Source organism: Doryrhamphus excisus, chromosome 7, assembly GCF_030265055.1.
Source record: "Doryrhamphus excisus isolate RoL2022-K1 chromosome 7, RoL_Dexc_1.0, whole genome shotgun sequence".
NCBI classification, from domain to species: domain Eukaryota; kingdom Metazoa; phylum Chordata; class Actinopteri; order Syngnathiformes; family Syngnathidae; genus Doryrhamphus; species Doryrhamphus excisus.
Window position 1 is genome coordinate 22834933 of NC_080472.1, and position 27903 is coordinate 22862835.

Sequence of the window (27903 nt, forward strand, 5' to 3'; positions counted from 1 at the left end):
GTCCGGACGCATTCCCGGTCGGATGCTCGTCCTTCCTGTGCTCACCTTGCGGTCTGACCACTTCACAGGCAGTTCCCCGAAGCCTTGGAGGACCTGAGCGAGGCCATGAGGCAGTGCCCCAACAACCGGGAGATCCAGCGGCTCCTGCAGCGCGTGGAGGAAGAGTGTCACCAGCTGAGCCAGGGCGGGGAGCACCAGCAGACGGACCTGGAGCTGGAGCCGCCCCCCTCGCCTCCTCCCACGCCTCCCCCGGAGGAGGAGGAGGACGCCCTGGCCCTCTCCATGCCCCTCCCGCCGCCCCCGGAGCCCCGTCTGGAGGACATGGAGCCCGTCCAGGACCTCTTTGAGGACGAGGACTACCTGGAGCAGGAGCTGGAGGCCATGTCCATGGGCCTCCCCCTGCCCGAGTCCCATTCCGGCCTCCCCATTATACAGAGCCCCCCGCTTTCTCCCACGCACCCAGACCAGATCTACCTTGGAGGAGGTTCGCCGATGGGCCAACCTTACGAGTACCATCCCACCTCGTCCTCCATGTCCTCCCCGACCCGCGGCTCTTACCAGACCACGCCGCCCTCCCTGTCCCCGACGCATCACAACTCCCATTATCGACACAGCCCACCCCACACGTCCCCGGTGCACCAGCCGTCCTACCGCTTCAGCCCGCCCCCCGTGGGGAGCCAGGGCATGGACCGCCAGAGCCCGCCGCCCTCGCCGCTGCGCCGGGCTGCCCAGTACAGAGCCAGTCCGCCCGTGGAGAGCGTTTGTCTCTACAGGTCCCAGTCTGGCTCGCCCGTGCGCTACCAGACGGAGCAGCACCCCGGCCGCCCCAAGTCGCCCCTGTCCAAGATGAGCAGCCAGCGCTCCTTCCAGCTCAGCTCCCAGCCGTCTTTGTCGTCCCAGCACCACCAAGCCCAGGGTCTTCGTCTGCAGCCCTCCATCGCCCAGATCGTGCGCACGAACCAACCCAACAGCGGCTACGGGGGCCAGATGGGCCACTCCATGGGAAATCGCTACCCGGGCGGATCGGTGGACGTGGACAACCGACTGGTGTACCAGCCTTCCCTGGATGGACGCTCCATGTCCCAGGTGCAGGCCAGCCTCAGCTCTGGCGCCCTCTGCCAGCACGGCGGCCGAGGAGGGGTCATGGAGTCGGGCCTGCTGAAGGACGAGCTACCCCAGCGCCCCTCCTCTGCCTACCGCGCCAGCAGCGGGGCCCCGGGCGGCGTGCGTTACGGCCAGACGCCTCAGATCAGTCGCAGTCAGTCGGCCGCGTACTACCCGGTCTCCGAGCACGTGCTGGAGCGCGCCAACGCCATGCCCCCCTGCCAGCTGGGCTCCCCCGAGGTCCCGCATATGGTTAGACGCCCCGTCAGCGCCAACACCGCCGAGATGAAGCCGCACGTGCCCACGCCCAGGCCCCTCATCCACTCCCAGAGCGTGGGCCTCCGCTTCTCCCCCTCCACCAACAACATCTCCGCCGGATCCACCTCCAACTTGGCGCCGGGCTTCAGGCCTTCAGAGATCCCGTTGCAGGCGGCGTACGAGCGCCCCTGCGATGACATCTCGCCCATCTCTCCCTCGCAGGGCGGCGGGGGGCTGTATCAGGGTGAGCCCCCGCGTTCCCGTAACACCCCCTTCATGGGCGTCATCGATAAGACGGCGCGGACTCAGCAGTACCTGCACCAGCCCTCACGGTCCCGCGCCATGACGTCCGTGGACTCGGCCATCAGCCCCACCTCGCCGGGCCAGCTGGTCCAGCAGGGCTCCACCTACAGCCCCCCCGCCTCTCTGGGCAACATCGCCTACTACAATAAGACCAACAACGCCCAGAATGGGCACCTCCTGGAGGAGGACTACTACTCCCAGACTCCGCCTCCCTCGCTGGGGAAGCTGGCGAACGGCTCGCGGGGCACGGGCGACATCCTGGAGCGGGTGAGCCAGGTGCCCACCTACCCCGACGTGAAGGTGGCCAGGACTCTTCCCGTGGCGCAGGCCTACCAGGACAACCTGTACCGCCAGCACTCCCGGGACGCCCGCGCCCAAGGGCCCGCCTCCCCCATCAAACCAAAGAGACCGTTTGTGGAGTCCAACGTGTGATTGGACCGCCGGGAACGTTTCGGCCGGCAGCAGCGGGACACAACTTGAAGAACTCCGACACTTGAAAGGGTCCTGGACTTGACAGCTACGCTTGGACTCTTGGCCGTCTAATAAAACGTTCCAGGTTCTGACAACCATCGATGCGCTTCTTCCAAAAAAAAAAAAATGCTGAGCGGCTTCACTTGTGACGGGGACTAATGGGGTGGGGGGGCGACTCCTGTGACTCTTCATCTGGTGTTCTTTCAAAGTGTGCTCTTCACCACGGTTGCTCGATGTAATACAGTATTCTATGTCCTACCGTGTACATGCCTCCCCGATACATACAACGCAGTACTTTAGAGCAAAAGTGACAATATTTATAATTAACTTATATATTGTACATAAAGGTCAAAGGAAGCATAGCTGCCTTCGTGCCGCCGCCGCCGCCGCCGCCGCCTCCACCGCTGCTCGCATAAGGAGGGACAGACGCTCGTCCCGATCCGGAATTGAATCAAATCTCAAGCTAAAGAGTCGCTTGGTTGGTTGATTCGGTCGTGATTGCGCACAGAGCAGGATGTGCATGAATGTACCTTTTTAGCTGCAAAAAAAACACCTGAAATTGGACACGTTTGTCCCTCCTGGTTTTCCTCCTTCGCTTCCTCCGCTGCCGTCACCGCCTGCCGGGTTGCCGGGTTGCCGGGTTGCCAGCCAAACGGCGCCTTTTACCTTTTTATTTTTGTACCTGACTCGTGGAGAAAGCGGGCGTGGGAGCGGCGACGTCTCACACCTGACGCCACAACGGCGGGGGGAAAGGAGTTTTTAAGACAACGGAGATGTATAGACTTTCTAGCACAAGTTGTACATAGCGGACGTTTACATGTTTGGACTTTGGAGCGTCTAAAAGTCCAATCAATATCTTAACGGGAGTTCCACCTGGTACCGGAGATGAAGGTGTAACGTGTATTATACTTACTTTCATCTTCTACATTGAAGGGTGTGTGTGTGTGTGTGTGTAAATATTCTGATGCATGTTCTATTCCCAAGCAGGCTGGTGTGCCCCCCCCCCCCATCATCCCCACACCCGGCAAAGGCGGTTTCTTTTATGATTTCCTTGGCGTATTTGCTTGCTGAGCAGAGTTCTCTTGTCTGTACATGTGAGCTTTCAGATCGCTGTGAGAAAAAAAGAAATAACTATTAAAAAAAACTCAAGTTAAAGGGAATGTGTTTTTATCTCATGCTAACTGATTGGAACCTACGTGGAGGTGGTGAGGGTGGTTGTTTTTATTTTATTCGATTTTTTTAACACTTTGGTCATAATTTTTATTGTTTTTTTTTTATTTTTCAAAAAATTATTTATTGTAATTATTTTACGCGAATTACAATATTTTTTTTATTCTTCAGAAATGTATTTATTGTAATTATTTTTTACACAAATTACAATACACACAATTTTGAAGAATAAAAAAAACAAAATTTGTTTTTTTTATTCTTTTTATTCTTTTTGAAGAATAAAAAACCCAATAAAAATTAGGTTTTTTTATTCTTCAAAAATGTATTGTAATTCATGTAAAAAAATACAATAAATACATTTTTTTATTCTTCAAAAATGTATTGTAATTCATGTAAAATAATTACAATAAATACATTTTTGAAGAATAAAAAAAAAAATTATTCTTCAAAAATGTATTTATTGTAATTATTTTTTACACAAATTACAATTCACACAATTTTGAAGAATAAAAAAACAATTTGTTTTTTTTTATTCTTTTTATTCTTTTTTGAAGAATAAAAAAACCAATAAAAATTAGGTATTTTTATTCTTCAAAAATGTATTGTAATTCATGTAAAAAAAATACAATAAATACATTTTTTTATTCTTCAAAAATGTATTGTAATTCATGTTAAAAAATTACAATACATTTTTGAAGAATAAAAAAACAAAAATTTTTATTCTTCAAAAATGTATTTATTGTAATTATTTTTTACACAATTACAATACACATTTTTGAAGAATAAAAAAACAATTTTTTTTAATTTTTATTCTTTTTGAAGAATAAAAAAACCCAATAAAAATTAGTATTTTTTATTCTTCAAAAATGTATTGTAATTCATGTAAAAAATAATTACAATAAATACATTTTTTTATTCTTCAAAAATGTATTGTAATTCATGTTAAAAAATTACAATACATTTTTTAAGAATAAAAAAACAAAAATTTTTATTCTTCAAAAATGTATTTATTGTAATTATTTTTTACACAATTACAATACACATTTTTGAAGAATAAAAAAACAAATTTTTTTTTTAATTTTTATTTTTTTTGAAGAATAAAAAAACCCAATAAAAATTAGTATTTTTTATTCTTCAAAAATGTATTGTAATTCATGTAAAAAATAATTACAATACATTTTTGAAGAATAAAAAAAAAATTTTTTTTTTATTCTTCAAAAATGTTTTGTTATTGTAATTATTTTTTACACGTTTAAGTCTTTTTACACTTTGATGTAAGTCATTTATACAAACTTTTGTTATTTTTTAATGGCCTATCATCTTTTGAAACATTGACATAATTCCACTGTCCATGTTAGAGTTTATGAAGGCATGAGGAAGATCATACACACAAATAATGCATCAAGTCAAATGAAAAATATCACCCAGGCTACAGATTCTGATATTTCCCTTCTCGCTGTGCGATGTACATACATTATACCAGAGGAAGATGGCTCAAATATTGCTCTATTTGACTTACAGTACATACAGTATTTTGGTCATTTTCATTGCTCAAAGCTATATATAAATATACATGATACATATAGATATATTCATATAAAATCCATAGCATAAAAACCCTATACAATTCTTATTACGATATTGCTGTCCCCCATGGTGAAAGTCCTCTAGTCCCTCTTCTTGTGTGTCACAAGGTGCACCAGTCCGGGAACCAGCGCCATCACCACGGGAGGCACGACGACGAACTTGATGAAGGTCAGCGAGTAGTAGAGCGCGGGCGGCTGCAAGGGTAGCGGCAGGCGGTGGACGTGGAACAAGCCCATGGACGACAGGGCCAGGGACAAGGCCCGCGGCGCCCCCAGCAGAGGCCAGCCGCCGGGCTTGCAGTACTCGGCCAGGCCCAAACCCAGCAGGGTGGCGCAGTCCCGGGTCAGGGAGGAGAAAGGGGCCACGTCGGGGCGGAGCCACTCCGCGTGGCGGCACCACTTCTTGGCCAGAGCCAAAGACCTAGAAGAGGGAGGCCATGTTTTAGAGATTGACACCACAAGATGGCGCTGTTTCTTGTCCTAAATATTTATGGGCCTGCAAGCGTTCAGGACTTTGTCGACTTGTGGAAGACTCAGTTTTGTGACTGTTACAACCAAGTTGCTAATGAGCCATTTGATTAGGAACCTCCACAGTGCAAAGAACCCCAACACGTGACGGCGGGAAGAGCTCCATTTGTATTTGGTAACATTCCGTGTAACCACGGTGACGCCGGCGGCAAACAAAGGCGAAAACAGCCGCTTTATTAGGAACCCGCCCTTGCCTATAACACGCTAGCATAAAACCCACCAGAAGACGTCGAAGCCCAGCAGCTGCAGTCCGACATAGAGGGTCAGGGCGCCGGCCAGCAGAGACACGCTGAGAGTGAAGAAGAACAACAGGGGGCGCCCTTCCGGCACGTTGCGTTTTAGAAGGACCCCAACCAGGAGGCCTGGGGGGCGGAAGATCGCGCCAGTTAGAGACAGTTAAGCTGGAATGTGAAGTTAAACACTTGCTTCAGTAACTATGTAAATGAATTCTGAGTAAATACGGTGTTGTGCAAATAGCGCCGGAGGAGCAGTGTGCTCCCAAAAAATTCTTTCCAAACCTGCAATCGAACCAGAAACAACCTGGTGCGGGAAGTGTGCCAGGATAAACACTCTGGAGATGCCAACCACGAGCAGCAAGGCGGCGTAGAGCAGGAAGGGAGCGGAAGACAGGAACGTGCTGCAACACAAAAGAAGAATGGAATTGTGGGAGCGTCGGGCTGTTTGTTCCCAAGTATCCCAGAGCTCTACCTGCGGGTACGCGTGTACAGGAAGGAGGCCAGGGAGGACGCCACCACCCACCACACGGCTGCAGTAACCATGGCGTGTCCCGACGGACTACCTGGAGCAAAAACACACACGGTTAGGAAAGAAGTGACAAGCAAAACCAACACTTCTTCTCACCTGGTCCGTTTTCACATGTGGTGGGGAACTGCTGAACTTTGGGTTGCTTGCCATCAAAGATGTGGGATTCGCCGATCCACCAGTACGGCCTTTCGCCAAACAGCAGCCTAGAATCAAAACATACATCAAATAAACTGCCACAGTCATTCATATGCACTGCATTGTTATATAGGCATGACTTCCGGAATACACCACAGGTCAGCTTGGCCCCATTTTAGTAAGCAAACTCCTCGATACTGATCACTTCTATGGATATCCTCGGCGCACTTTGGTGATTAATGACACAAATCGACAATATCAGATATATTTTTAAAGTTTCCCAACAACTGGAGTTGTGTACAATAATCTTTAGTCAGCTAGCATAGCTTGCTGTCGTAAAATACATCCACGAATGGCGTACAATACCTACCGCGTGACTGCCGTAAAATAGACCGACCAGCTGCACATGCGCAGCACAGATTGTGTGTCCGGTACGGATTGCGTATTGATAAACCCAACTCGCTAGCTAGCTTACTAACATGGCGGACCTTCCGCTCCATTGCATGCCCTTTCGTTGGATCTTAGGTAGCGCGCTCTCATCTTTGGCAACTAGACTATCTGAGTAAACTTTGCTTCTAATAAAAATGTGTTTTGCTTCGAATAAAAATGAAAACCAAAAAATTAACAGCATGCATTTACGTCGTAGCTGCGTATTGACATATTTAAATGTGATATAATAAAGTCACGGTGAAGTCATAAAATGACGTTAGTTCCGGACTGAGCGTGTTTCACATTAGACAGTACGTCACAGTCACCAGGAGCGCTCATGGAACTATAGAACAGTTCTGTTTATAGTTCACTAAATGATCATTATAAGATATTTTATTTACATTTAAAAAAAACGAACTTTGAAAAAAAAAACAGTATTAAATGCAGCAAGCATGACACTTCATCTTAATTAGCCTACGTTTTGGAGCTCTAACAGGCAGTTTAGCTTGTAATTGATTAAAAGACGTGCAAGAGAGGGTCAGGCGGTTCACAACAACATTGAAATGATTGCGTACGTTTGGGAAAGCAAAGTGTTGCTCTCACCATTTAAGCATCAGGTTGAGCCAGTCCGCCAGGGCACCCACCCAGAGCACCGCCACGCCGGCTCGTCTGCTGGCGAAATAAGCGAAGGGGAAGAGGAGCAGAAAGGCCGCCTTGGGATCTCCGACGTGGGTGATGAGCAGCCACAGATTCTCCAAGCTTCTCGTCTCTCGCTGGAGACTTTCCGCCACCCAAATGCCGTGTGCGTGGATGCTCTCCATCCTTGACAAGACCGTGTGCGTGCGTGAGCTTGCGTAGAAATATTATCCTAATAATAATAGTTAAGAGCTGCGCATCTACACCACGGCCACTAGAGGGAGATCGCGAAGTTGACAAAACCACGAGATAAAAAAAAACGTCACAGTTCGCCGTGAATGCGTGTGACGATGTGTAATGTGTTAATCAAAGCAGGTTGAGCGAAAATGTCACAGAATGACGCGTAGACTTGGTTTAATTGAGTTTGGCCAGCATCACTGGGAGGATGCGGCGGCGCGCGTCGTACGTCGACACGCCCCAGTACGGCATCACGTCGCGCTACGTAAGGCACGCACGCACTCCGGTTTGCTGGCGGAGAAGATGGCGGCTCCTGGACCGGGGGAGTATTTTAGCGTCGGGAGCCATGTCTCTTGCCTCACCTGCCTGGGCCAGCTCCTGCAAGGCGAGGTGCTCGCCTTCGACTACCAGTCCAAGATGCTAACGCTGAGTATCCTTTGTTTGCGTGCCCGCGCCGGGCGGCGGACGGCCGGCCGGCCTGGCCCGCTGCGAGGGGCCTGTCGCCGAAAACATGTCAAATAGTGCTCCGCGCAGGCGTAATTGGAGCTAGCCGGGCTCAACCGCAGCTTTGCGCCCTTTAAACGACAGCGTGTGCGCTTTTGCCGGGGGATTCCTCGCTGGACTTGACGGCGTGTGTGCTTCTGGGAGTGGATGTGTTTTGAATGTGCTCATCCTCGACACGGATCACTATCTGGCAACGTCGGGCATCATGGCTGTGTGCTCACGGGCACAGAGCGATGCTAGCTAGCAAGCTAACGCAGGTGTCTTCTCTTCCGTTTTTCTCCCGCCTTTACCCTTTCTTCGTGTACATTTAAGTCGCCACATAATTCAGAGATGAGGTACGAGCGCACCCCCGTACGAGTCGTCCCCCTTCGCTTCGCTTCATTTGCGGGCTGCCGCTTCCCAGTGTAGCTCGCTTAAGCGTGTTAGCTTAAGGGTTCGGTCAAGCTAGCAATGGCAGCTAGCTTCACTAACATTGTTCACCGACGCCGTAGCGCCTTTTAGTGACTCGCTCTGGTCGTGGTTTGAAATGAGGTTTGTGTAAAAACGCAGGCTTGTTGGCGTACATTGTTTGAGATGGCTAAATGGGCCTTCTTTTACCCGCTAGCTTCACGTCCTGCTGCCTTCTGGGTGTGTTTGTGTGTACTCTTATTGTCACACTAGCACACATTCATGAATGACAGCTGACTGCTGCAAACGTCTGTGTGTGTGTAGTTTGTACTCGCGTTTGTTTTCAGTCACTTGATGTGTAATAACTTGCGTGGCTGTTATTCTTGTGACTGTGCCTGGTTGGCATCGCGTTCCGTGTATTGCAGTGCATCCGGACATTGGCAAGCGTGGGCTTGATTGACAGGTCATCCAAGGTTTCAACACACGGCTCCTTGACCCTGGGATTTTTCTCCAGAATGTGCTTCCTCCAGCGGCAAGACTAACCTAAACGACGTCATCCTGATCAACTTAGCCTACGTTTCCGAAGTGGAAATAATCAATGATCGCACTGAGACTCCGCCCCCTCTAGCATCGCTGAATGTTAGCAAGGTAAGAGTGTTTTTTCCATCGATAGTACTTTATACGTATGGGAAAATATGCTGCATCTGTACGTGTTTGTTTGTTCATATAGTGGCGTACATCAGCTTGTGCAATTGGCGGTATGAGCTCTGACGAGAATGAGGCGGCCGATGCGCTTCTTAATGTTAACGCACAACATAAGGTGTAGGGAAGGATATACATATACACCAAGGTTTGTGGTTGTTGTGTATTCCTGTGACCAAAACGGTCATCAAGCTAGCTGAGCTAGCAATGCATCAATACTTGGTTTGTTGTTGTAGCAAGCTAGTGTTCCATTTATTATGTAGCTGTGGCGACGTGAGCAGGCTGCAGATGACATTTGGAGAAATTGCATCAGGGCTGGAACCAACCATTATTTTCTTAGTGGATTAATCTGAAGCATCTTTCAATTTGTGGAGGAATCGGTTCGGCCAGGGGTGTTTGCAGCACATTTAAAAATATCATTTAACAAGAAAACTGGCGGCAGTAAGGCCGTAAACGGTCACTAGGTGGGTAGAAGGGCTATTTTCTAAGAACTTTCCCCTAGAAATAAACCTGCACTGCAACCAGGAAGTCTTGTAGTAGGGTTGGGCGATATGAACTCTATAAAAGGATTATTATAAATTCAAAGTCTTGTAGAAAAAGCTACAAAACTTAAGCCAGATCATGAAATACACTTGTCTCAAATTGTGCAGCACGTTTATTTCTTGGCAACAACCTGGCTAACTTCTAATGGGATGTCGGCGTCTGCACACATTGCTACTAAAGCTCCAGCAAACTCTAATGCCTGTGCTTGTGATGAAGGAAGATGTAGCCACCCATGCCATTCCAGCCGCGTATGGAATATTTTTGTATGATTCGTATTTGCACAGTTAGACGGCAAACTTTTATTTTGAAGGCCGGTAGTATGTTCTGTGTGTTGAGAATGTCTGTCCGAGGTTGGGTCGAAGAATAAACGTGCAGAACCTACACGCTGTCATGCGGCATTGTGAAACGCAGTGATGACATCATCCCGCCGAGTTAATGCGACCATGCTAGCATGCTAATCTAACAGTAGGATTTTTTTTTCTTACCTGCATGACTTTTTCTTTTGAAATACAGAATGTATTGGTATATCTTTGCATGTGTACGTCCAGTCACAAGTTTGGAGACGCTTCATCATGTTGGGCGTCCGTGTAGATGCCCGAGCTTAAAGGACGTTTGACAGTTTTTACTGCATGTCAAAAAATAATAATAATAAAATAACTGTTGGGGAAACGTGTGTGTGGTGTGTGCAGCTTGCCAATCGAGCGAGGACAGAAAAGGAGGACAAGCTGTCCCAAGCCTATGCAATCAGTGCCGGGGTGTCCGTGGAGGGCCAGCAGCTATTCCAGACCATTCACAAAACGTAAGCGCCGCAAAGTCTCTCCGTCCGTGGACGCCGGTCCGCGTGTCACTCAACTCACCTGCGTTTGTTGCGGCGGCAGCATCAAAGACTGCAAATGGCAGGAGAAGAACATCATCGTGATGGACGACGTCGTCATCTCGCCGCCTTACCAGGTCGACAACTGCAAAGGCAAAGAGGGAAGCGCTTTAAGTCATGTACGCAAAATAGTGAGTACGCCTTTTTTTACTTCATCTTCTGGCTGACTAGTGGCAATACATGGGGTTGTTGGGTGTCGCCGTGACGACAGATGTTGACGCCAGGCTTTCCGTCCCCCCCACCACCACCCCCCTCCCCGCTCAGGTGGAGAAACATTTTAGAGACGTGGAAAGTCAGAAGTCCATGCAGCGTTCACAAGCACAGCAAACACAGAAGGACTCCACTTTATCTTCTTGAGGCGCCGCTCCCCGGGGATGGGGAGTGGGGACGGGGCGGGGGGGAGGCCACACGGGCGCTCCCCGCTCCCGCCGCCACACCAAGTCGGCCATTCCTTAGTCCACGAGGGTGGGAGCGCTGAGGTTCCTGGATCATGAAGAGCAAAAATACCATTTAATGAAAAAGACAAAAAAAGTGAAAGAGAGGAAAGATTAAATCTTAAATTAGACTTTATAAAGAATAATTTAAAACATGAACCATAAAGCCACCATAGTTTCCTTAACTAACTTGACCCCGCCCCCTGCCCCTCCCCCATCCTCCATCCATCCTTCCTTCCTCTTCGCCTTCAGTTCCATTTCAAAAAGAGAAAACTAGCGCAGTCAGAAAGGCTTGTTAGCTTTATTTTCTGTCTTCTATTTTTTTTTTTTTTTTTGCCGTATCCATGTTCTACTGTCTGTATTTTCTGTATTTTAAACAAAATGTGACTTGAAATGCCACACTTTAAAGGACATTTTCTAAAATAAAAGTAACAAAAATTCTGACTGTAAATTTCAAACACTTTTTGAAAAGACACAAAAGCAGTCCGGACCAGGACTTTTTTGTGGAATTTCGCCCGTCATTCCCAATCCTTATGTGCAACGTGAACACGTGTTTCCCTTCTGAAGATATTAAAAAAAAAAAAACGGTTAGGAATAAGTCAATGGAATGCAGCTATTCCAGCTCGCTCCCTTTACATCATGTGACCTGCACGTTACCCACGCCAAAGCAACGCTATGTCAACATTATGCCCAACAACTGCTTACACAGGCCCTGTAGCTCTTGGATCTGCGTTTTGGGACCGCCCGTCTCTGGTGGTCCAAGGGGTGCAGAGGCTCCTGCATCATGCCGGAGTTCGGTCTGTTAAAGGACTCCAGTTCTCCTGTCCATTGCACGACCATTTCACCATCTGATTGGGGGTGGTCTTATTTTTGTTCGAACCGCGGTCGTAAGGTGAAAGGCTGACTCCGGCAGTTTCCTGAGACATTGCAAGTTTTACAGACTACCTCAAAGTTCAGCCCAGACTCTGATGGTGCCCAGGTATTTCTACTGGGTCACCGGGCTCCAGTCTCCCCCTTGATGGAGACTGGGTCAACACTGTTTTCTTCTTTGTTTTTGTTTCCATTTATCAGGAGAAAAGAGTCCCCAATGAATGAAATCCTGTCCAATGGTTGTTTTGCCCATCCTGAAGCAGGATCATCATTATGGAGTCTTATGCATTGTTGTGAATTGGAAGTAAAGGTGATAGGATGCACCCTTGTGGTGAGCCGGTAGAACTACACATCAGACAGGACTCCATTGACGCTTGTTCTTTGTGTCCTTTTAGTTAAAGTTAGGAATCCAGCCCAGGAGATTCCTGCTCCAAGTAAATCCACAAATAGCCTAGCATGGGCTAGCATGGACATGGTGAGCATTGTCAGGAATGGGCGTTTCCCATAATGTTCAGTAATGAATGCCGCCTCTTACCTGGGTTTCTATCTTTCAGTATGCGCGGTGTACAAGTTCATGTTCACGTGTCAGGATTATGGCTGGAGGGCAACATTCCAACAAACGTGTACGTTTCCTTTTAGCCGCTACAGGCTGCAATCTAGATGTGGTGTTTGCGTGCAGGTAAACCAATATGACATTTTCCCCTCAAGTAATCCAACTCTCCAAATTGTTGAACCCAAGAGGTTCTACTGTACAGGATTTTCATATTTCACATTATTTTTACACGAGTTCAGTCAATGGAAATGCAATTTAATGCCATAAAATAAGGTAGAAAAGGAGATATTTACATCAAAAGCGTGTCAACGCCATTCGAAAAGCATCCAAGCGTCGTGTTGCGATGCCAAACAGGCGATCGTTTCCTTTCTCAAGATTACTTGGCGCCTGAAGCCGATGTGTAGATGGGCGTTGCCCTGCCGTCATGTCTCCGCCGCGTCAGCCGTCTGTGGCCAGGATCAGCACGGCGCCGAAGACGCCCACGTTGTGGCCGATGAGCTTCAGCTGGTTCCAGAACTCCACTTTGCGCGTGTGGTGCCAGTAGCCCAGGTTGCCGTCCGTGAGCAGGATGATGAGCGGCAGGGCGGTGGCCAGGACCTGCGCCGCCGGCCTCACGTACCAGCCCGACAGGAAGGCCAGCGCCAGAGCGCCGAACATGGCCTCCAGCAGCATCAGCGCCACCTCGCCCCCGAAGATGTGGTTCAGGTAGACCTGCCTGTCCTCCTTGCTGTGTTGCAGCGAGTACACCTGGTGGGCAGGCGTGGTACTGCGGTCAGTGACTGCTGGTTTTAAAGGGTCTTCATGAATCTAAATCTCCAAACCACATGGAAGCCCCTATAGAGAATAATAACCAGCGTATGGAAGTCCTACCATGCAGATGAGGTAGATCCCCAGGAAGATCTGTCCTGTGGACTGCAGGGACCTGTTGCGTGCCTTCTGCCGGTACACCTCGCCCGCTCCGCTGGCCAAAACCAGGAAGCTCCCAGTGATGGCGAGTGCTTTGGAATACATGCGCACCTGCAGGGGGGGGAGGGAAAAAGGGTGCGTTTGTTTACATTAACAGTTAAGATGAGCAGCGTGAGACGGGACACACGAACACAAAAGTCACCTTCAGCCACTCGCCGTAGTGCACCTGCTCGCCCACGAAGGACGCATACGTGCTGACGACCACCTCGACGGCGGCGGCCATCGCAAACCACCTCCTCTTCACGCCGAATGACATGAAGCTGGCGCACAGCACCGCCACCGCCATGTCCACGTACAGGTAGGGGATGGGGATGTCCGGCTTCCTGCAAGCAACGGTGCATGAAGGAATGGGGCATGCCCTTAAATATATAAAGCACACATCTACCTCATTTGCATATTCATGCATTATGCAAGTTAAGTTTAGATTTGGAAAACAAATGAAATTTGAACAAATCACAGTGCTATGTTTGATACCAAATGTATATCAATTGCAATCAATATAATAAACATAAAACTCAAACCATGGAATAAAAGCGCTTGTCTTTGTAGCATTATAGAGTGTGCATACAGGTAGCAAGGTTGCTAATAGTCTTTTACCACCACAATTAGCCCCAGAAAAACGTCTAATGACCACATTAGACGTTACCCATGCTGTAGAAAACCTAATGCTAAAGCTAATGCTAAAGCACTGAGACGTCTCTCTCCTTGAAAAAGCTGACATTTTACCAAGATAAATCACTGCTTGTTATCAACTATAAAGTTGGGTTCTAGCGGCACAACACCGGAAGTCCTCCTGAGCGCTCAGGAGTGTGACCGACCACAGCTGAGTGGGGGAGCCTGGAGGCGGGCTGTGGGTGGAATAAATTAAAACAGACAGTTTTCGCGGGAAATACGGCTGAATAGGTGCAGATTCTGGAAGAACTAGAAAGCTCTCCGAGCGGGTTATTGTGTGTAGCTGCTCTATAGGAGTCCACAACTCAATACAAAAGAGCCCAAAGATGAGCATAATACACATTTTCCTTTTTTTCCCCCATTTTTATTAGTCTTTAAACATTTGTCATTTTTATTTCTTTACACTTCACACTAAATTTTTATTTTTTAAATTTTTTAATGATTTATTTTAACCCTTATTTAAGGAGTTTTTTTTCCAATGTTTTTTTTAGGTTCAAGTCGTCATTTTTTACACTTCATACAAGTCATTTTTATTAGTTTATTTTATTTTTTTACCTTTAAGTCACTTTATTTGCATTATTTTTTTACACTATGGCGTTTTTACTTTGACTTGTTCTTTTTTTTTTGACGAGCTGCCTGCGACCCATCCAGGAGGGAGGCCTTTTAGTTCCCAAGCCACCAGTTGAGAACCACTGCTACAGAGAGAGATCAGCCATTCCCAGATCAAGATATTAAGAGGTCATCGAGTGTTTATAAAAACATAATTGGTCCCAAAATGATCGTTTTCGAAATCCTGGTTCATCTATGCCAGCGACGCAATGACAGGCAGGACAATTTAATGCTCTTCCGCTAGATGGCAGCAAATACATAACAGCGCATTAATGGATGAGGAACACTGGTATAAAGGGACACTATGCAATATCACATTAAAAATGTTTCGTGGGGGTGAAAGAGACAAACAGTTTAGGGCAAGGCTGAGTTTTTGTAGTAATTACGGGGTACTTTGTTGGGCGTGTCTGTCCCACTAGAAACCACTAAACACTACACGCCCACTGACGATCCTAAAGCCACAAATGGACCTCACTCTTTAAAGCCCCCTGAAGCAGCATTCAACAAGTGACGTGTTATTCTCGTAGAAGTCAAACAGTGTGTCGCCATTACGCCATACACGGACGAGACGTCTTTGAAGTTGAAGTATCTCGGACGTTAGCCTCCCGGCTAACTGACCCAAACAGCTACTTCAAAAGACTTTGTGTGTTTACTTCGTTCTTACCTTTTGGAGCCGGCGCGTTCCGCGAACAGCATCAGCATACAGAAGCAGTTCCAAAACCCAAAGCGGGTCAAGATGAACGCCCCCAATTGGCCCAGGAGCCTCAACACCTGCTTCCTGCTCGGGGCCGCCATGGCTGTGAGGCTGCAGGCGTCCGCAGACTGCGACGCACAACGAAGGCGTGTCAAAGTAAGAGCCAGAGTCCTGTTCGATCTGTGTAAACTGGTTGGAGAACGTCCACTGAGGCTCTTATTTTGAAAGGATAGTTTGTGTGCGAGAGAAAGACGTCCTGCCATTGGCTGTTAGACGGGACCCTCACCGGAAGGTTTCACCGGGTGGAGTGGGCGACGTTTGTGACACTGCCACCTGCAGGAAAACGTTGGTATTACATTAAGGTGAGCCGCGTTGTTTTGTTTTCTTTACATATATAATTTCCTCCATTGAATACATGTAAGATATGGAAGCTTTACATTTAAATGCAAAGGATTAACATGTGAATAAAGCCTTTTAATTTAGCATAAGCGGTAGAAAATGAATAAATGAATGAATTTAATGAATGTGTTAGTTACAATACACGATTAGCACAATTAATGAGTGAGCTGGGTGTTTATATCAGGTTTCCATTGCTGCTAAATCCACAGTGACGTCTCTCAACTTAAGCTGCTGCGGAAGACTCTAACCCAGATCCTGTCAAATGGCTTATAAGGTGACAACGGGATCAATTGTTATGTTGCAAAGAACTATATGGATACTCTTAGTCTTCAGTGTTTTGTGCTCAAACTAATCCAATGAAGGTCAATATATGCTAATCCTAATATGCTAATAAAGAAAAAAAAAACACATCCATGTTATAGCTTTGTGTTAGCTGACATTACTGACGGAAATTAAGTTGGCGCTCACAATATTGTATTTTTCAGAAATGAATGATGAATAAACGATGGCTGTTTGGTGCTGGACTCTGGAGTATTACAGTATTAGTCAAAACATATTGAAATACTGTACAAGTTGTATGTAGTATTGTGGTCAGTAGGTGGCAGTAATGACAAAACATTCAGCCATGACCATCATGACCTTCAAAGAGTCCTTTACGAAGTAGGCCGTGGGTTATCGGAAGTGCAATGGTGACTATAGGGCTGTTATTTCATGTCTACAAGGCTCTAATAATGTTAAAAGGCGTATTTAGAAAGGTATAAAGATGTTTTTTTATGCTCCAACTACCAAAATATTCCATTTATTAACATTGCATCCAATATAACGGATATCAACAAGGGATGACTGTAGCGTAATATCCAATCATACGTCTTTATTCATGTCATTTTTCGGGAACACTTTCTCCACTGTGTGTCCTACAAATCTGCGCCCTCTTCACTTCCTCCTCACCTAGCTCCTAAGTCATGGCTCCTGATTGTTTAATCCAATCACGGGGGATTGGTGACATCAGGTCCAAGCCAGGGGATGAGCCGGGATGAAGAGCAGTGGGACAAGAGGAAGTCAGTCAGTGCGAGGAGGAGGAGGAGACCAGCGGGCCAGCGGGATAGTCCATGAGCTTTTAGGACCCTTGTTTCTTATCTTGTTGGGGATCCCGCCATTCAACAGGTAAATATAATATTCCTGCTGGTGATTGGTGATGGTAGCTAAGCGTCATACGAGTTGAGGATGTTGCGGTTCTCTCTGCAGCCAGGATGGCTCGGGATATGTCCGATAAAGACATCCTGAAGATGGAACTGGACCAGCTGAAGAAGGAAGTGAGCACACCCAGGACACCGGTGAGTCTACTTCTGCTCCCAACGTTGCATGTTATCTTTCTTTCTTTCCCTCTTTCCACCAATGAATGCTCTCGTTTCTGTGGGCAGGTGGGTGCCAACTGCACAGACACCATTTCCTACGTGGAGGCACTGCTGCCCAACGACCCGCTCATCAAGGGCGTTCCCGATGACAAGAACCCCTACAAGGGCGACAAGGGGGGCTGCGTGGTCACATAGCACAGTGGGGGCGTTTTCTACAAGAGGTTCCGGTGTAGAACTCCTGCAGACGACGTGTACAGTAGCCAGCGTGTTGGTTAGGTCAGCGGCGTGTCTACGCTAATGTTTGTCCATTTGTAATTAAATGCAAATAGCGTCAACAAAAACGCGCCCTGACCTTGTTTTTTTTTTGTCCGTATTGCTCTTTCATGTGACGCCCAAAGCAGGTTACGTGCTTAGTTAAACGTCTAATAGGATTTCCTTGCAGCTGCAGTCGTGTGTTGCCTCGGTGACACTTCCTGTCACCCATCCAATTACTGTCCTCTTATCAGGTCTTTACTTGTAGTGCCCCACTACGGCCATCAGGGGGCATAGCTAGGGTAATTATACTGTATCTTTTATTATTTTATACTTCATATAACAGCAATTCAGATAACAAATAACCGTGCGAGCTGTATTAATTATTAATAGTGTTTTTGGTTGTCTGACTTCCTGTTCCTGCCAGATCTCCCTGTCCTCTGTGTTTCCAGGCAAGAGTGTGCAGTTTTCTTTTTAATATTTTGGGCAGAAATGATTGTGGCTCATACAAATTCCGCCTAACAACAAGAGGCCGGACAGCTAATCGAAACGTATCTGCTAACTAGCTAAAATGACACATTTTCTGTTTGTCAAATGAAATATTTCCATTGGTACACTTTAGTTATACTGAGTATACAGTATACTGAGTATACAGGCCAAAAAATGAGCATAATGCAGTAGAAGTGTCTGTGTGAATGCACCATCTGTTAGTCTCTCTGTGCTACACAGGCTGGATGACAAGAGGATTCACTGGCTCGATATGAAAAGAGAGTGAGCATCTTCTCAGGGATTAAGCCTCTTTGTGCCAGTTAGCGGGGCGACACGGGGTGCTAGCAGTTAGCAAGCAGACGCGAATATGAATGGAAATGTCTGCAGCTCACATGGTAGTTTGTTAATATTCTGCATTATACGTTGGTAGTGTATTGTCTTTTTTTATCCACCTATTGCGTTGCTGTGTGTACTTTTGACACCTTGAGTAGGAATTGTGGTGTCAAACGCGGTGACACACCGCCGAGCCAATATGGTACGCCTCACACAGGTACACTACACTTGAGAACCACCTGGTGGCTCAAACGTGACAAGACACAATCATCTTTGAATGGTAATATTAACCATTTTTTTCTTTTAAAAAGGTCAAAATTATTTTGGATTTGAAAAGGTTTTATTTAAAATTTATATTTTAATAATAATTATCTGTCGATAATTAATAGCAAAATTCTCAACCAGCAAAATTTGTTGCGGTGACATGTGACCCATGTCATGTCACGACACTAATGAGGAGCAGTCATGTGACTTGGTCAGCTGACGTGAGGTCCCCTCCTGATTGGCTGTGGTTGCTGCAAGGAAACCCTAAAGTGCCAGCAGGTGTAGGCAATCAGCGGCTCCTGCTGTGGCTGGTCAACAAGCGGCGGAAATCAAACCTAAAGAAAACAACTTTGCGGTAAGCGTTTCCCTTTCACCGGCCATGTCTGCGGACGTTACATGTGTATTTATATATCTCAAACTGCTAAACGTATTGATGAATGCCACATAAATTGAACTGTTAGTGTAAATTGACTACGGCCATCTTGAATTGGAAATGTAATTGTTTGGAATGTTTAGCGGTACATTTTGACTGACATGTTGATGCCTGTTTCTGGCCTGTACAGGTCAGGTTTTTTTATAGACCGCTTTGGTTCGGCACCAAGCCAGGAAGCCCTTCAGAAGTGGCAGCGAACGGGTAGGACTGTCTTTCCTTTTGACTCTGTGGATAGTGGATTAAATGATGGAGGACCACAGTGGAGTTCCTAAATCCACCGTGATCCCAGAGACCCAGAGTTATACCAGATACTTGACAAAGATTGCTGTGATCCTCTGTTTTGTGAAAATTTGCTTTTGGTTGTCATTTTGTTCACCTTACCCCCCTCCCCATTTACAATATATAATCTGACTGAAAAGCACCTGTGGTCCTGTGTTTCATTCACACCAGTTCAGACTCAAGAACTATTCTTGTGCATTTAGTCAGATAGCCCTTAAAATAACCCTGCACTACAGACCAGCCTACGACCGAGGCCGGGTTATACTTCCTGCACGAAATCCGCTTGTGCGAGTTTGTGCTCCGTGCGGCAATGTGAAGTACTCCAAGAACTGCATTTTGCCTCACTTCTCAGCAAGTGTGCCAATTGACACTTTGTGTATCGTCTGTGTTTTCAAGCATTTTATACAAAGTACTGCACTGTTGTGCACTTCAATGAAAATATGTCACTTGAGTACACAAGGTGCAGTTTTTTCCGCTGTAGTACTGTGACCCTGAGTAACATGTGTTGCATTAGCACCTTTAGAACTTGAGTCCATGGAGTGACCCACTTGTAGGGTTTTATGGTTGGGAATGACGGTCTTACTTAACTCCTGACGGTCCCTGCTGTCCTTAAACGGGCCAAAGGTTGTGTTGAAGGATTGCTTGGTGCTCTTGTTTACATCTGCTACTTTACTACTAGTAAAATACTAGTAAAAAAAAATTAGTAGTCCTAATGTCTCTGTCTGGCATTTTGTGTCTGGAGATGCTTAATAACAGTAGTCCTGTCATATAATGGATCGTTGACTTGCTTTTTTACAGTAGGCGCTTAAAAACAGCAGAGCAGTAATCCTGCCATATAAAGCATCTTTGACCAGCCATTTTCAAGGAGAACCTTTAAAAACAGCAGTCATCTGATCAGAAAGGGGATATTTGACCAGTGTTTCCACTCGTCTTTAGTGTTTTTTTTTTTTTGCTGTGGATGCGAAAAACAATTATCCTCAAACCAATATCGCAGTTAATTGGTCCCAGACCTAACCTTGTTAAGTGAATTTCTGTGAAGTATGCTTCAATATTAACACACTAAAAATTTTAGAGCATAAAACCCTGTTTAGAACGTTCTAAATGTGTTTTAACACGATTAGAGCCCTGTAGACATGAAATAACAACCCTATAGTCACTTATCCACCCCATTATTCTTTGTTTACGTCACATTGTGCAGGCCACGGGGATAACTGCAAAGACATAACAGATGGGCACCGCTCACATAGCTACAAGTTAGCCTCTTCAACCGGAGTTGGGGAAGGACAAAGGGAGCCAAAAACTTACCACTTCCACACAGAATGAGAGGATAACCTTTTTTTTTTTCCCCCAACTGACCAGAACGCCACCTTTAACTTGTCTTTCAATATTTTCTGACTAATTATAGGCCATAGTCAACCATGAAACAGCCATCATTTATTAATTATATTTTGAAAAACTATGACATATTGAGTGAGCAATATTTGACTCGCAATATAATGAGCGTATGTGACTGTACGAGTGTTATGTCTACTACCAAACGGTTGGTAGTAAATTCTTAAAAAAACAGCAACTTAGCCATGCAGAGGATCTTTGACCAGCCTTTTTGCTGTAGTTGCTTAAACGGCAGTAGTCCTACCATATATAGAGGATCTTTGACTAGCACTCTTGCACATATTAATTGTTGCGTATGATAATGCTGCCACCAAAGGGTTATGGTGACATGAGGTGGTGATTTTAGCAGCACATAAAGCAAAATACGTTTGCCGACAGCGCCTCCTTATCGTGCAGCAATATTATTTCATATTTGTGGTAAAGTTGATTGCTGCGTGTATAAAGTCTAGCCTGACTCATGAGCAATGTGTTCGTTATCTTAATTGCCTTATCAGATAAGCGTCGTTGAGGGTCTATCTAATCTACCGGGACGGATTCTAAAATCACACAGGAGCAAAACAAAATGTGTTGCAACCTTCTTGGGCATCAAATATTTCTTTATGGACGAGAGCCGGGTATAGAAATGACAGAAATATGAATAAATATAATGGTCATTAAAAAAAGAAGCTATGTGTGAGCCATAATGGTGTGAAAGTCCTACCAAAAGACGGGTCTTGCTATCTTTATTGCTTGTTATGACACGACTGGGGTTAAGTGTCAAGCTCCGCCCCCCCTCGTGGAACACCTTGGCTGCGATAAAAGGATCCTTCGGAGGGGGGCAAGCATTCACTTCAGTTCAACTTGTTACCTTGTAGTCGTGACTCTACTGCACTTCAAAATGTGGCTCTTCATCTTCATAGCGTGGCTGGTGGTCTGGGCGGGGGCCACCTACTGGTACCTCTTTGGGAAGCCCAGTCCTTTCTCCTTGGACTCAGTCAGGCCTCCTGGACCTCGGGAGTTTGACCAGAAGAAGAGGGACAAAGTCATCAAGCAAGGTACTGCACTTGTGTATAGTAACAGTGTCTACTATGAATATCTGCAATAAATACACTATTAGATATTTGCATACATATGACTGTCTCCATCAATATAACTTAATTTATTTTATTTAAGATTATTAAATTAGAAAAAAAAAATAAAAATAATGTTTTCTTATTACAAATAAAAATAAACCTAAAATTAATAATCTTATTAATTCTTAATTCTTCTTCTGTATTTTTGTATCGAGGATTATGCAAAGCTAAGCCGTGGAACATAGCTTTACCATTTAGCATCTGGCTACTATGCAATGACAAGCTAGTGCAGTATCTTAAAAATCTGTGTGTTTTAGTAACCATTTTAAACAAAAAAATGATGTTTCACATCAATACAAAAAGTTTCCTGACTTTTCCTGGAAGACGATGTATTGCTACTCGCAGTTAGCGTCCTGCGTGAGTACACATTGCTCATATATAGAGTATTTATATAGAGTTAGCAACTCATGCTTACTCACTGTGCTAGATAGTGTTCACTTGACCTGTATCTATTATCGAAACCACCTGTTATCTAGGTCACACTAAACGAGCGCAATTACAACCTTGTGCATTTTATTATAATTGAATTATGACTTTACAGATACCATCAAATAGAGTTAACAAGCGACAGGATAACACTACATGAACCTTCAAACTGTAACACACTGACTTACTGAATTATGCAATTTGTGATAAGATTGTTTTGTTTTTTTTACCAATGTCCGGAATTGATGCTTATGTAACCCGCGTGTGTGCAGGTTTCAGCCCCGACAAGGTGCCCCAGAACCTGGACGTCGTAGTGATCGGCAGCGGCATCGGCGGCCTGGCGGCGGGCGCCACACTGGCCAAGGCGGGCAAGAAGGTTCTGGTTCTGGAACAGCACGACCAGGCCGGAGGCTGCTGTCACACCTACGTGGAGAAAGGCTTCGAGTTTGATGTTGGTAGGCTAATGCCGACGACCATGTCCAAATACGTCCTGGTCAGACCTTTGCTTTCCAGCCCTTGACCTGTGATGCGACCTCCAGGCCTCCACTACATCGGTCAGCTCCATGAGAACAGCCTCCTCCGCATCATATTTGACCAGCTGTCTGAGGGCCAGCTGGAGTTCCAGGAGCTGAACCAGCACTTTGACACCATCCAGATTGGCCTGGGGGACGACAAGCGGGAGTACAGCGTCTTCTCTGGGAAAACGGAGATGAAGGCTCACCTCATGAAGCAATTCCCTGACGACAAGGAGGCCATCGAGACTTTCTTCCAGATCATGAAGGTAAAAACCTGCTGGCTCGGAAATCTCAAAGGAAACAGCGTCCTGTACTGTAGAGGACCTTCTGCGCTGTCCTACAGGTCTCAGCCAAGAAGACTCACTACCTGGCGACCCTCAAGCTCATCCCACAGTGGCTGTCCTTGTTCCTGTTGAAGTCGGGAATCGCAGACCTGGTCTCGCCGGTTTTCCGCCTGTCTGGAACGTGTGCCACAGATTTGGTGAACACGCTGACCACCAACAAAGACCTCCATGTCATCTTTTCTTACCTTTTCTACGGTAAGACGTGGAAAGTTGAGATCCACCTCCCCTTAGTTACTGTTGCCTAGGCTGTCACGCTTTCCAAACAAACTGCACTTCCTGGAGAAAAATCCCAAATATTTCCAATTTCAGACAATATGGCTTTCAGTAGTAACATGACTCTCCCTTGGACAAGATTTGGTATTAAACTATTAAAGTAAGAAAAATACTGTATTCCTATTAGGTGCTATACGAAGCAATATACAGTGCTAGCTCGCTAGCTAACACTTAGCAATAAGCTACTTTTACTCTGGTTAAAACCACAGCTGTAACAACATCATACTTTTTTTTTTGGCTTTTGATATTTGTATTTTTGGAATAAAGCTCACCATCTTTTCTGGATACCCACAATTACCTCTTAAAATAGTCAAATTCTCAAGCCGAAATAAAACAAGTGAATGGCGGCAAGGATGATGTACTATGGCGACTGTGGCCTGATTTATGCTGGTCTGTGATTGGCCAGTCCGCGTTTCAGGGGGTGTGGCTAAAGCGAAAGTCGGAAGCGGCCAATAACTATCCATTAAGCTAGCAACAAGTAAGCTAACGAATAGTTTTTTTGTCAATACTCCCGTTTAAACGCAGGAAACTTCCCAGGCGCCCTTAGTCTTGATAGTTTCCCGTATTTCGTTAAAACCAGAGCTTCCGGTCATATCAGCAATACCCTAGCAACATCAACGTAATACATCCGGCCCTTCGAAATAAAAGCCTTACGCCAGTACAATAACTCAGTCCAGACTTTATACCCGCACGCTTCGTTTTGTCATACTTTGCCCTTAGTTTTCGTAACATTTCCATTTTTAATAACGCAAATGTGTTTTCTTTGTGTTTCTGTTGTGCATTCCAGGCGTGCCTCCAAAGGACTCCAGTATTCTGATCAACGCCCTCCTGGTCCATCACTACAAACGAGGTGCCTACTACCCCAAAGGTGGAGCCAGTGAGATCGCCTTCAACATCATCCGCACCATCCAGAAACACGGAGGAACCTGCCTGGTCAGGGCTCCTGTATCACAGATCCTGGTCGACGACAAGGGGGCAGCTTACGGTGAGAACCGGAAGTCTCTTTAGTCTCAAAGCTGAGCTCTAAAGTCTAAAGTCTTCATCATCATGGCACCAAGGGGTGAAGGTGAGGAAAGGTGGAGATGAATTGGAGATCCACGCTCCTGTGGTGGTCTCAAACTGCGGCATCTTCACAACCTTCCAGAAACTTCTCCCTCCTGAGATCCAAGCCAAGCCAGGTGAGATCAACCAGAGGTTCTTTCGACCATCATGTTGATGGTGACCTTATTCCTGCTTTCCAGACATCCAGGAGAGGCTGGGCATGATGAAGCACGGCAGAGGCTCCTTTTTGGTCTTTTCTGGTTTCGATGGCACTGAAGAGGAACTGGGTCTAGTGTCCACCAACTTCTGGCTCTTCAAAAACAACGACATGGACAAATCGTGCGTACAGCAGTGTTCATGTTGCTTTTGGGTATTCTGGGTAGCCACAAGGGGGTGCTGTTGTACAGGAAAAGCCTAGAAAAGCTACTCAACCACGGGGCTACCATAACAGGCTGTAGTTCCTTATGTATCCTCTAGATGACGCCAAAACTCCACAGACACTCTTAATGAGGCCCATTTTAGAGCTGGCTTTTTTGTTTTAGAATGGAGGATTTTTTTGCACTGAGCAAAGAGGAAGCACCGGATAACATTCCCATGATGTTCATCACAATGCCGTCGTCCAAAGACCCAGAAGCCAAAATAAGACACCCTGGTATAAAGCAACATTAACATTAGTGATGACGGGACACTATGTGAGGACACCAACACGTGCACTGATGTCCACAGGGAAGTCTTGCATGACCATACTGACGATGGTGAAGTACGAATGGTTCGAGGAGTGGAAGGACACCACCGTCCGCAAGCGAGGCGACGACTACTTCAACTACAAAATGAGATTTGCCAACAAACTCTTCGACTGGGCCTGTCAGTTGTTCCCAAACATCAAAGACAAGGTGAGACGCCATCTTCTTGAAGCATCCGCTATCGTTGTCCTTTCTTTACGATGATTGGGGACGTTTGGGGGCGTAGCTGGTCTTCCAGGACGTGGCCACCCCGCTGACCAACATGCACTACCTGGGCGCTCAGCGCGGCGCCATGTACTCGGCCGAGCACAACCTGGAGCGCTTCCAAGCCGAGGCGGTGGCGAGGAACCGGTGTCACACTTCTGTCAAGAACCTCTACATCTCTGGTAAAAACATAAACACCACCCTGGCGCTAGCTTTAGCATGTGAGCACATTGACTGATTGGAGCTTCTGCGTCTCCCAGGCCAAGACGTTTTCAGCTGCGGAATCGCCGGGGCGCTGCACGGCGGCATCCTGTGCGCCTCGGCCGTGTTGGACCGCATCGTCTACATCGACTTGCTCCTCATCAAGAAGAAGCTGAAGAGGCAGAAGGCCAAGGAGCTGGCCCTGCTGGCTCGGAAGAAGCTGCAGTGAGCGAACGCTCGCTCCAAACCCACTTTTTGGAAGACTTTCATTGGATTGCCTGTGGATCCAAGGCCATGTTGTGGACGCTGGTGCGACACCCGAGGCATTCCCAACGCTTTTTACACGTCCTATACCAAAGACGCTGTAAAATATGCAAGGACATTTAAAAAATCCTAGAAAACTAAGTATATAGACGATATAAATTATTAACAATAAATGTTATTTATATTGCGTTTTAGCTACAGAGTGAAACACGATATTTACATCTCGTTTAAAAACCTCCGGTCTGTGTGACCAGATGCAAGCCAATGGCAAAATATTGCGAGTAATTGACCTTCTCCTTGGATTTTGGATCAACATTTGCAATTAATGTGTGTTGTCATTACATCAACTCAAAAGCCACAACAACGACAGCCGTGTTTGGGAGTTGGAGATACATATTCCAAAAATGATTGAAAATGTGCTTTATGTTGTTTATGTTGTACTTGTACATTTCATGAGCGTCAAACCCTTGCTGGCGTTTTATTCATTTTCACAAGAGTAGCAAATATGGTTCCCTGCCACCTTGTTAACACCTGTGCGGCGTTCCCACCTGGGTCGCCCTCACCCGACGTCTCACCCCGCCGATGTTTGCTTAACCGCCCAAATCAAACATTTAGAGGGAAACCTCACACTTCCCACACTAAGTGAACATTTCCTCAGTAAACTTCAGCTCCGAGGGGTCCGAGAGGATGAATGCCCCCTCTGTCCCCACCAGTTGACGGGGCGCCAGCACAGCGCCCCGCGTGCAAGCCCGCTGCACCATGGCGGCTGGTGAAGAAAAAGACTTTCAACTCGGAAGCGAGTGACTTTGATTGCCTGAAAGCTCAGCAGCTGACCAAGGTGTAATTATCATGGCGGGATACGGAAACCCAAAATAGACATCGGCTGCAACGCTGCCACTTGCTGCTCCAAAGGGAATCTCCTTGTGTTGCCCCGCGTTGTTTAGTGCAGTGCTTCTCTATTATTGTCTGTCATGCCCCCCGTGGGGGCAACACTAGAGGAACCGATGATATCTATTTGTTCATCTGTACTGTCCAGACCGAACTTGAAACTGAAATCAATGCAACAAAATGGAGACAATACAAGCGTATTCAAGAGTCAAATGGCATGTTGAGTACTATAAATGTGTACATGTTGGCAGGTATGCCAACTTTTTGTTTTGTTTTTAAAAATCATGTTTTTTCTTTTATATTTCTATTTTTTTCATCATAATGATTAATAATAACTTTTTTCTCCTATATTTTGACTTATGTCCTGTATTGTAACAATAATTATTATAATTATTAGTTATTATTTATCTTTAATATGTCAAGTCTATTTCAAGTCGACTAAAATTGCATTATTTGTCCTCATAAAATACAAGTTTATTCTCATACAATTGCAACTATTTTTCTCTTAAATAGACTTTTTTTTCTCATAATGTTCTGACTTTATTTTCATAACATTACAATGTTTTTTTTAATTTCTGCTGTTATTGTTTTTTTTATTTTTCACTGATTTCAACTTTTTTTCTGTACATTTTCTTTTGTAATTAGCATTATCTCTATTTTATCTATCTCTATCTCTATTTTTGTGACATAAGTTATTCCGTGACTTAATTTCTTATGTTCCAACTTTTTCCCATTAGAATAAAGTTTTTTTTTCTTTTTATATTTTGACTTTATTCTTGTAAAATTTGTAAAATCTTTTTTTTTCTATTTCTGCTATTTTTTTAAAGTTTTAATTTTAATTTTTTTTCCATTTTTCAACGATTTCTCATAATATTTGGACTTTATTTCGCCTGCCTGTGATGCCATCAGGGGACTCAGTTGCATTCTAAGCACAAAATCAATAGAATAAATATTTGCTTTGTCATATCTACATTGCTTTGGTTTTAGGGTGTGATTTATTCCAAAAGGACTATCATATAAAGTAGCTGTCCCTACATCCTACATTTTTTTCAGTGGAAATATCTTAGACGCCCCTTGTGTTGTGAAAAAAATGTCTACATGGTGGTTGTCTTGCAGCCTAGCACTTCTAATCTCTGCTTCCACTCCTTTTTTCCCTCCTCAAGGCGACACCCACATGTTTGGAAAAGCCGTCCCATCAGACGAGGCCCTCAGCAGAGGCTCTAGGGTCTAGGAAGTTCTGGTCCACTCGATTCGAGTCCACTCACT

General features: G+C 45.7%; 5 protein-coding genes and 1 long non-coding RNA gene across 20 annotated transcripts in view; 3 read left to right on the forward strand and 3 right to left on the reverse strand.

Moving 5' to 3' along the window:
• tanc2b (tetratricopeptide repeat, ankyrin repeat and coiled-coil containing 2b) overlaps positions 1 to 3291 on the forward strand; it is a 98131-nt gene extending 94840 nt beyond the window's left edge. For all 14 annotated transcript variants that reach the window (XM_058078122.1, XM_058078125.1, XM_058078123.1 and 11 more), the window contains one exon: positions 69 to 3291. In XM_058078122.1, coding sequence (XP_057934105.1) covers positions 69 to 2097 — 2029 coding nt within the window. In that variant the 3' untranslated portion in view covers positions 2098 to 3291. The remainder of the gene's footprint in view (positions 1 to 68) is intronic.
• Positions 3292 to 4551: 1260 nt separating this feature from the next.
• g6pc3 (glucose-6-phosphatase catalytic subunit 3) lies at positions 4552 to 12571 on the reverse strand. 2 transcript variants are annotated; one of them, XM_058078237.1, is made up of 7 exons: positions 10616 to 12571; positions 7353 to 7571; positions 6282 to 6388; positions 6129 to 6219; positions 5939 to 6057; positions 5641 to 5782; positions 4552 to 5313 (listed from the first exon to the last, which is right to left on the reverse strand). In XM_058078237.1, exons 2-7 carry the CDS (start codon positions 7568 to 7570, stop codon positions 4974 to 4976), a joined length of 1017 nt encoding a protein of 338 aa, XP_057934220.1. In that variant the 5' UTR covers position 7571; positions 10616 to 12571; the 3' UTR covers positions 4552 to 4973. The 2 variants fall into 2 exon arrangements, with proteins under 2 accessions (XP_057934220.1, XP_057934219.1); XM_058078236.1 differs by lacking the exon at positions 10616 to 12571 and adding an exon at positions 10244 to 10605.
• Positions 7885 to 11507, forward strand: lsm12b (LSM12 homolog b). The gene is made up of 5 exons (XM_058078254.1): positions 7885 to 8052; positions 9028 to 9161; positions 10448 to 10557; positions 10637 to 10763; positions 10897 to 11507. Exons 1-5 carry the CDS (start codon positions 7926 to 7928, stop codon positions 10987 to 10989), a joined length of 591 nt encoding a protein of 196 aa, XP_057934237.1. The 5' UTR covers positions 7885 to 7925; the 3' UTR covers positions 10990 to 11507.
• A 152-nt stretch (positions 12572 to 12723) lies between the features above and the next one.
• Positions 12724 to 15697, reverse strand: tmem101 (transmembrane protein 101). Its single transcript, XM_058078247.1, has 4 exons — positions 15401 to 15697; positions 13598 to 13778; positions 13360 to 13506; positions 12724 to 13236 (listed from the first exon to the last, which is right to left on the reverse strand). The coding sequence occupies exons 1-4, from the start codon at positions 15691 to 15693 to the stop codon at positions 12928 to 12930; spliced, it is 930 nt and encodes a 309-aa protein (XP_057934230.1). The 5' UTR covers positions 15694 to 15697; the 3' UTR covers positions 12724 to 12927.
• An 84-nt stretch (positions 15698 to 15781) lies between these two features.
• Positions 15782 to 23679, reverse strand: LOC131132541 (uncharacterized). The gene is made up of 5 exons (XR_009130380.1): positions 23569 to 23679; positions 23209 to 23299; positions 22886 to 23137; positions 22665 to 22825; positions 15782 to 22587 (listed from the first exon to the last, which is right to left on the reverse strand). It is a non-coding gene; the product is annotated as an uncharacterized LOC131132541 (long non-coding RNA).
• On the forward strand, positions 17683 to 26872 carry si:ch1073-13h15.3 (inactive all-trans-retinol 13,14-reductase). Its single transcript, XM_058078203.1, has 13 exons — positions 17683 to 18877; positions 19086 to 19156; positions 21526 to 21660; positions 22437 to 22619; positions 22704 to 22945; positions 23023 to 23218; positions 24084 to 24281; positions 24355 to 24474; positions 24538 to 24676; positions 24880 to 24989; positions 25064 to 25230; positions 25307 to 25466; positions 25545 to 26872. Exons 1-13 carry the CDS (start codon positions 18711 to 18713, stop codon positions 25712 to 25714), a joined length of 2058 nt encoding a protein of 685 aa, XP_057934186.1. The 5' UTR covers positions 17683 to 18710; the 3' UTR covers positions 25715 to 26872.
• Positions 26873 to 27903: the final 1031 nt, after the last annotated feature.

What these genes read in the sequence shown, in the direction of transcription:
- lsm12b (XM_058078254.1), top strand. Translation starts at nt 7,926, where the DNA reads ATGGCGGCTCCTGGACCGGGGGAGTATTTTAGCGTCGGGAGCCATGTC. An exon ending in CATCGCTGAATGTTAGCAAG is followed by an intron (nt 9,162 to 10,447) that starts GTAAGAGTGTTT and finishes TGGTGTGTGCAG; the next exon opens with CTTGCCAATCGAGCGAGGAC. An exon ending in TAAGTCATGTACGCAAAATA is followed by an intron (nt 10,764 to 10,896) that starts GTGAGTACGCCT and finishes CTCCCCGCTCAG; the next exon opens with GTGGAGAAACATTTTAGAGA.
- g6pc3 (XM_058078236.1), bottom strand. Translation starts at nt 10,332, where the DNA reads ATGATGAAGCGTCTCCAAACTTGTGACTGGACGTACACATGCAAAGAT. An exon ending in TGTTTCTGGTTCGATTGCAG is followed by an intron (nt 5,783 to 5,938) that starts GTTTGGAAAGAA and finishes TCCGCCCCCCAG; the next exon opens with GCCTCCTGGTTGGGGTCCTT. An exon ending in CTGGGCTTCGACGTCTTCTG is followed by an intron (nt 5,314 to 5,640) that starts GTGGGTTTTATG and finishes TCCCTCTTCTAG; the next exon opens with GTCTTTGGCTCTGGCCAAGA.
- tmem101 (XM_058078247.1), bottom strand. Translation starts at nt 15,693, where the DNA reads ATGGCAGGACGTCTTTCTCTCGCACACAAACTATCCTTTCAAAATAAG. An exon ending in GAACGCGCCGGCTCCAAAAG is followed by an intron (nt 13,779 to 15,400) that starts GTAAGAACGAAG and finishes CGTTGCTTGCAG; the next exon opens with GAAGCCGGACATCCCCATCC. An exon ending in GGATCTACCTCATCTGCATG is followed by an intron (nt 13,237 to 13,359) that starts GTAGGACTTCCA and finishes CCTGCCCACCAG; the next exon opens with GTGTACTCGCTGCAACACAG.
- si:ch1073-13h15.3 (XM_058078203.1), top strand. Translation starts at nt 18,711, where the DNA reads ATGAGGAGCAGTCATGTGACTTGGTCAGCTGACGTGAGGTCCCCTCCT. An exon ending in TCAGAAGTGGCAGCGAACGG is followed by an intron (nt 19,157 to 21,525) that starts GTAGGACTGTCT and finishes TCATCTTCATAG; the next exon opens with CGTGGCTGGTGGTCTGGGCG. An exon ending in CAAGAACCTCTACATCTCTG is followed by an intron (nt 25,467 to 25,544) that starts GTAAAAACATAA and finishes TGCGTCTCCCAG; the next exon opens with GCCAAGACGTTTTCAGCTGC.